At 49.2% G+C, this 7,218-nt stretch overlaps 2 protein-coding genes across 2 annotated transcripts; one reads left to right on the top strand and one right to left on the bottom strand.

Annotated features, from left to right (window-relative positions):
- The first annotated feature begins 344 nt into the window (after positions 1-344).
- Positions 345-4,363, top strand: LOC101783978 (plant intracellular Ras-group-related LRR protein 1). Its single transcript, XM_004976663.4, has 3 exons — positions 345-620; positions 1,779-2,025; positions 3,170-4,363. Exons 2-3 carry the CDS (start codon positions 1,822-1,824, stop codon positions 4,040-4,042), a joined length of 1,077 nt encoding a protein of 358 aa, XP_004976720.1. The 5' UTR covers positions 345-620; positions 1,779-1,821; the 3' UTR covers positions 4,043-4,363.
- Positions 4,364-4,612: 249 nt separating this feature from the next.
- Positions 4,613-6,102, bottom strand: LOC101783583 (putative peptidyl-tRNA hydrolase PTRHD1). Its single transcript, XM_004976662.3, has 2 exons — positions 5,575-6,102; positions 4,613-5,038 (listed from the first exon to the last, which is right to left on the bottom strand). The coding sequence occupies exons 1-2, from the start codon at positions 5,953-5,955 to the stop codon at positions 4,856-4,858; spliced, it is 564 nt and encodes a 187-aa protein (XP_004976719.1). The 5' UTR covers positions 5,956-6,102; the 3' UTR covers positions 4,613-4,855.
- Positions 6,103-7,218: the final 1,116 nt, after the last annotated feature.

Here is a 7,218-nt window from a genome sequence, read left to right as displayed (position 1 = left end):
TCCCCTTACCCCCCCCCCCCCCCCCCCCCCCCCAGCGGCCAGAAGCGTTGAATTTCCACACATCTCAACGAACGGCTGATAGAGTAGTTATATATACAGCCGCAACCATACTGGTGGTCCGCCGTCTGCTCTCGTCGCCCCCCTTCCACATTTTCCCTGCCAGCCATCCCATGCGGTCATTTGACCTGACCAAATTAACCCGGCCGCAGCCGCCCCCACGGCCCCAGTGGGCAAGTGATACGGGTGGGTACGTACGGAAGTACCGTGGCGGCCGGTCTCTGGAGCGCGTAGGCAGGCTTCTGTTACTGGTGAAGCTTATAAAATCTTCCTGCCAGCTGGAGGAGTACCTGCACACTGTACCGTGTGGAAAGCCGAACGTCGCGGGGTCAGCTCTCCCTCTCCCTCCCTCTCTTCCAGCGGTTGCCTCACCTCGCCGTCTCTCTCGTTCTTTGCCCTCCCCCTCTCCTCTCTCTCGGCCCTCGCTATATATCAGAGCCTCTCGCTTTGCTCCGGGGTCAGTTTCTTCCTCCTCGCCTTGCCTTGCCCGCAGCCTCTCTTCTCAGCTACCTCCTGCAGCTGCTGCCAACAAGTTTCTGAGCAGAACACTTCGGAGTTCAGAGGTGAGGTCTCTTACTCACCTAGATTAGGTCTGCTGATGGATTACATCGTGCAGCTGCTACGCTGTGTTCTTGTTTTTAATAAGCACTTTCTCTTCTTGGTTTTGCTATGTTTTCGGCCGCTTGTTTTCTTTCTGCGCTCCAGTTTCTTCTCTCTTCTCGTCAATTCACTCCTCTTGTTGTGATGCTGTCCCTGCGCTGGTTGAAAAGATCAGCGAGAGGACTGATCTGGGTTTACTAGTCGCTGTAGCCTCCTTCTAGGATATGGTGTTTTTTCTTGTTGCAAATTTGTCGCCGGTGCATGCAGTGACCTTGCACGTCTTGCTAGTCGCTACCAACTTATTGCGACGTCCTCCTTAGCTTCTTTTAACTTTTCTCTTGCTCCATTGGCGCTTACCATGCATTGATGTCCTATTGATTTAGCTAGGCACTGAATATTTGGTTCAGTAACAAGGGCTAGTTCGTGAATGCCTAGCTTCTTTTTAATTTGTTCATTCGTACACTAACTTCCTGCTGGTGTGCTAGTTCGTTTAGTTTTTAAATGGGTGGTGGTTTCCTTGTTCAGTTAGATAGTTGTTCTCTGCTAGCTCTTGGTTTCAACGCTCTATTTGGTGATGTAGGGGTATAGCGACTATTATCTAAGTCTTGATTCCGTTCTTCTTGTTAGTGGCCAGCTCATCTCGAGAATATAAAGCTTGATATTTTCTGGAACTAAGAACTATGATAATGATAGCGTTTTCCGCAGCTGTTCATCTTAAGTTGCATATGCATAGACCCTAGAGCAAGAAACACTACAGTTAAAAGAAGAAGAAGAAAACATCCTTTTCTAGCAAGAGCTTTCCACACAGTCCTCTCGTTTGTCCAACTTGTGCCTCTACTATAGCAGTATAGCTCCTCCTCTCCCACCAAACCATCTCCTTTCATAGACATAGCATTCCTGACTGTAACATCCAATCAATACCGGCGCCCACCGTACCTAGTGTGTTTTCTTGTTCGTATGGGTGTCACACATGTCCCAATCTCATTTAGTTGCATACATCTTAGGCGCACGTACATCCATGGTGTCAATTATACCTGTCTGTTTGTCTCTTCTCCTCTCTCGAGCCTTTACTGATGGCACCATTTTATTTCTTGCTCTCTTCCATATTTGATATCTTTCAGAAGTGGACCTAGCGAGCTCATCTGGCTATAGCAGCTAGGGAACATGAGGGACATGGGGGAGAAGAGGAGACATGGAGGACATCATGTCCATGGTGTTGGGTTTGGAGTTGGACATGCCGAGCACGACGAGAAGCACAGGGAGCCGAAGAAGCTGGACATGAGCGGCATGTCCATGGACACCATCCCGCATCTCAGCATGCCTCTTGGCAACATCACCACCTTGGATCTCTCCAACAACAACCTACAGGTGAGGGTTTTTTATTAGAAATTCTTGCTTCTTGTGTGTGTTAGTAGCTTTTCATGATGCATGTGTTCCTTGTCATTTTACTTTTGTTGTTTTTTCCTCATCTAGAACGATCGATCGTCCTGGTTCCTCATTTGTTCGTCTTGAATAGATAACTAGCAAAGAACTTATCTTTTGGATGGCGTCGCGTACCATTCTATCGCTGCGATAAGTTTACTGCATGCAAACCTGTGAGATAAGCATAGCATGTTATTAATATATAAGGCGCTTAGCTGGTCTGCCTGGTCATCATCTCATAATATCTTGTTATTGCTTTGGGGCTTGGCTTTGGCTTCTTGCATGTCATCGTGGATATATGAATATATCATATATGCGTGGTGACTCGATGTCTAAGTACTCTTAACCCTGTCTTAGGAGGTACTTGCTTCGTTCCAAATCGTAGGTTATTTTGCCTTTTCTAGATTCATTGTTATTATTATGCATCTAGACCTACACTATATCTAGATGCATAATAATATCTATGTATTTGGAAAATCAAAACGACCTACAATTTGGAACAGGGGAGTAGTAGATAAAAGTCCTTAAAGGTTGTACGGCATAGCTGAAGAACAAGAACATCTTTCAGTTTTTCGTTGGGCTATGATGTGAATAAAAAGCGCAAGCCAATCTTTACCTGGAGTACAAAATGGTACTTGCAGTGCAGGGGAAAAGTATCCAAGGGCAACTTGCTATTTTCAAGTACGGTACATGCCTCTGGAAGTTGACTTTTAACATTAAAAAAGGAAGAACAAAAGTTAATTGTGTACCCGATGCCATACGGATCATGCCACTGCATAAGTCAATTTCTTGACGGCAACACAAATCCTGCTGCCCTCTTCTAGGATATGCCGACTTGCCGAGTAGCGTTTATTTGCATCTTCCGAAGAAAAAATGCACGGTATTGCTTACAAATACAAACATGCAAGGTATTGTTTACAAATACAATTGTAGGGTTCTCGATCATCAGAAGAAAATATACTACTATATGTTCAGTGCTCGCAGTTATTTGGTTGATGGAATATGCCAAACTTCCAACAAACAAACTAGTCCTATCTCATGTCCTTATGACATCTAATAATTACGTTTTCACATAAAAAAAACCCTGCAGAGGATTCCGGAGTCCATAATCGCGAGGCTTCTGAACGTGGTGGTGCTGGACGTGCGGTCCAACCAGCTCAAGTCGCTGCCCAACTCCATCGGCTGCCTCTCAAAGCTCAAGGTCCTCAACGTCTCCGGCAACCTCCTCCAGGACCTGCCCGCCACCATCGAGGAGTGCCGCGCTCTGGAGGAGCTCAACGCCAACTTCAACCAGCTGACGCGGCTGCCGGACACGCTCGGGTTCGAGCTCCACAGCCTCCGCCGCCTCTCCGTCAACTCCAACAAGCTCGCCTACCTCCCCTCGTCCACCGACCACATGACGGCGCTCCGGTCGCTGGACGCCCGCCTCAACTGCCTCCGCTCCCTCCCCGACGGGCTCGAGAACCTGGGCAGCCTCGAGACCCTCAACGTGAGCCAGAACTTCCAGTACCTGCGCGAGCTCCCCTACGGGATCGGCCTCCTTGTCTCGCTCCGGGAGCTGGATGTCAGCTACAACTCCATCTCCGCGCTCCCGGACTCCATGGGATGCCTCACCAAGCTCGCCCGGTTCAGCGCCGTCGGGAACCCGCTGGTGTGTCCCCCCATGGACGTCGTCGAGCAGAGCCTCGACGCCATGCGCGCATACCTCAGCGCGCGGATGAACGGGACGGACAAGGACAGGAGGAAGAAGAGGAGCTGGGTGCCCAAGCTCGTCAAGTACGGCACCTTCACGGCGGGGATGATGACGCCCGGCCGCGCCACCAAGGTGCACGGCAACGCCGAGGGACTCCTCATGTCGGATTACCGGTCGCTCAACGGCGGCGGCATCGCGTCGCCGGGGTTCCTCAGCATGCTGTCGCCCCGCCGGATCTTCTCGCCGCGGAGGAACTCGACCAAGCATTAATTAGTAGGCACTAGGCAGTGGTCCAGCTAGCTGCCTTGCTAGTATACACGTGTGCAGTGTGCTCACTCCATATAGCCTGCTTTCTTGCTTGCTGCTTCGTGTGTAGCGTGAGCTGATGCTGTTGCTACTGCAGATGTATATGTTTTGAGGAGATACATATACATAAAGTGTGTATAGTGTTGTTGTTGTAGTAGTAGTAGTAGTAGTGTGGGATAGGGCATTGATGTACATAAGAATCAAGGGTGTCCAATTTTCCTATTTCTTGTAATTTTTTTCGGCTACTTGGGCACTAATGCTTATGCAAGCAGTATTTTCGAGCAATGACCTAAATCGTGAAGCTTCAGCACTTCTCTATTAGCCTGGCCAGGCAAATTATTTGAAATGAATCAAAATTTATAGGGTACCATTGCAGGTGATACTGCACACTGGCTGTGCCAAGCAGCTCATCCCACTGTTAAGACTTAAAAGACAGTACAGGCAGCAGTAAACAGAGCAGCATTGCTTATACTGTCTGAGTCTGACCAACCACTTTCAATTCTTCATGCCGACTAACGACTGCATGATATCTACTTATTCTAAATGCACGAATGTACTTCATTAGCTGAAACATATTAGCTACAAGACTTGATTCATGTTAATTTGAAAACGGCCTAAAATAATTGAAGACAAATGTCATCTCTCTACAAATACATCATCATTTTACCCAACTCAATGAATTGCTGGGATAAGTACAATCGGTACATTGGCAACTTCCAAACCTTTGATGAATCTCTCTGGTGGCAGTAAGAGGATGAAAAACAAGAGGTGCTCAGCTCATTTGCATAGCTTGAGCTTCTTGAAGAATGAAGAAATCTGGGACTTTGGGCAGGGGGCTGTGGCTATGCATGTTGGGATGTTCTCGGGTTGTTCTATCCACAGCTTATGCCGGACACCAGCTGCTTGCAGCTTCTCAGCCAAGTTCTTCAGCTGTGTCTCTCCTTTCACCTCCAATGTTACCTATACAAAAAGTGACACTCGAAATAATTTTTTTATTAAATTCAAGGGTCAACCATTGTTACATGAGCATGGACTGAGAGGCAGAGCGGATCCAAAGTACAAGTATTTATGTCATGTTACATCAGTGATGCTTGGCAAATGCCTTGTAACAACATTGCTATGCAGGAGATAATTCACAAAATCCTTAATGGATAATTCATGGTTCTGGTAAGAGTATTGCTTTGTGACATCGGTGGCTCAATTTTTATGGACCCGCCCATGCTCAGAGGCATCCATTCATGTGAGCAACTACCAAGTATCAAAGAGGAATAACAAAACCTTGTATAATACACTTGTCTCGTTAATGTTACTCATGTAGTAGCAATTAATGTTACGCATCTAATATGTACTCCGGACTACTTAAGAAGGGGATCATGAAACTAATGTTAGTAGCAAATGATGGCCATGGCTCTCTCAAACGAGCAATAAGCCAGACCCAAAAGCGAGATGCACAAGCAAGACGGTGGAGTTGGTGTGAGGCAAACCGTCGAACATGCCTTGTGCATCCGGTCGAGGTTGTCGGGCGCGCAGTAGGCGGCGGTGTCCGGGTGGTCGCGGTGCGCCCACACGGCGGCCACTGCGGCGTGGCACCCCTGCGCCACCACGCTCCCCATCGGCCACGCGTCCGCCAGGTCGCGCCGCAGCACGACGTACTGGACCAGCACGTCCACCGCCTCCTTCCCGCCTTCCTCGCCGCCGGCGGCGGTGGTAGCAGGGTTCGAAGCCGCAGAGTCCGGCGCGGCGGCGGAGGCGCTCATATTGGATCTCGGCGGGGTTCGGCGGAGGGAGACCCTGGTGAGCGCCGGGAGGAGGAAGGCGGTGGTCGGGGCTGTGGCGGCTACCGGGGATGGCAGGCGAAGGGGGAGGAGGCTCAGCATACCTCTCAACTTGGGCTTCCTGTTGCTAATACCCCCTTCAGCCCTGTACAGTTAGTTTCTCTCGGTTGCAGAATTTCCAGCTGTTAGATCTGCTTTAGGATTCGTGCTCTAGTTTCCTAATTTTGTTTGCCTAAGGAAAAAAGATCTTAGAATGTTATATAGCCAAGGCGTGATGTAACGATGGAAGGACGGGGTGCTGTTGAGCAAGATTTATGACACCGTGTGTTTCTCACGAGGTTGAATTTGGAGGGTTTTCGAGTGAAAAATGTTGAATAAGGAATGAGGCCGGTTTCGTTTAAAGCCTCATTAGTCAGTTTGATAATTGATCTGAATATCTGAAGGCAGCAGCAGACGGGGAGATGCACATGTCGGCATGCATGCTGCATTCGAAGCAACGAGCTGGTGGGCCACCGAGAGGATGATTTTTTAGTTAGGCCCAGCAACGGGTCCATGATGTATCTTTTGAGTCAGGGGGACCAAAGGCCTAGCAACGGTCAGGCCCAGCCCATGAGGTTTGTAGGCCGACGGCGGCGCAGGCCTACTCCACGGGACTGTCAGTGCGGGCCTTCTTTGCGGGTGCTGCGCGAGAGAGAGACCCGGAAGCGACAATATTTTCTGTTTCGAGAGGGCGAAATGCGGAAATGGAATACGTTCTGTCGTATTTCCTACGAGCATTTCTTCTCTTCTTTTAAAACATTTTTTGTCCTCTACTAAAACAACCAGTTGCAACGGCAACCTTGTTGACCAGGCGGCTAACAGCGGACTAAGAATCTCTTCGCCGTTCGATCTCCATCTCGTTAACCGCCTCTTGCACGGACGCTTTGGTCAGAAAACCAAACGTTCCTGCCTTCCTGGCGGAGCAAGTCAAGAACCCACATGCTCGCCGGCACCCAATCGTCAATTCAACAGTTTGGCCTCATACACACATTACGACCGGTGCTGTTTGACCCCAAACACACCAAACAAATACTACGGGGGAATCCGAATCCCCCCGAAAACAACATGGCAATGCAAGCGGACGCTAAAGAACATGCAAGTTGCCGCGAGGTGGGGGCACCACCGTCTGCGAGTTGTCGCCTGATGACCCCTCCCCTCCCAATGATGCCAATACATCCTTCATGATCCGAACCAATCACGAGTATAAAAACCTTTCCAGGCAGGAAAAGAAAATCCGGCCTCCATTTGGTCCACTTGTCCGCGCCCTATTCCGGCATTATTCAGGTATGGAAATCAACGAACAGGTCTCTTGGCAGATACTCCCTT

The sequence above is a fragment of the Setaria italica genome, chromosome VII, assembly GCF_000263155.2.
Source record: "Setaria italica strain Yugu1 chromosome VII, Setaria_italica_v2.0, whole genome shotgun sequence".
NCBI lineage: Eukaryota > Viridiplantae > Streptophyta > Magnoliopsida > Poales > Poaceae > Setaria > Setaria italica.
Note: the sequence above shows the minus strand (reverse complement) of the source record. Positions and strands in the feature narration are given on the sequence as shown.

What these genes read in the sequence shown, in the direction of transcription:
- LOC101783978 (XM_004976663.4), top strand. Translation starts at nt 1,822, where the DNA reads ATGAGGGACATGGGGGAGAAGAGGAGACATGGAGGACATCATGTCCAT. An exon ending in TCTCCAACAACAACCTACAG is followed by an intron (nt 2,026 to 3,169) that starts GTGAGGGTTTTT and finishes AAAACCCTGCAG; the next exon opens with AGGATTCCGGAGTCCATAAT.
- LOC101783583 (XM_004976662.3), bottom strand. Translation starts at nt 5,955, where the DNA reads ATGCTGAGCCTCCTCCCCCTTCGCCTGCCATCCCCGGTAGCCGCCACA. An exon ending in ACCTCGACCGGATGCACAAG is followed by an intron (nt 5,039 to 5,574) that starts GCATGTTCGACG and finishes CTTTTTGTATAG; the next exon opens with GTAACATTGGAGGTGAAAGG.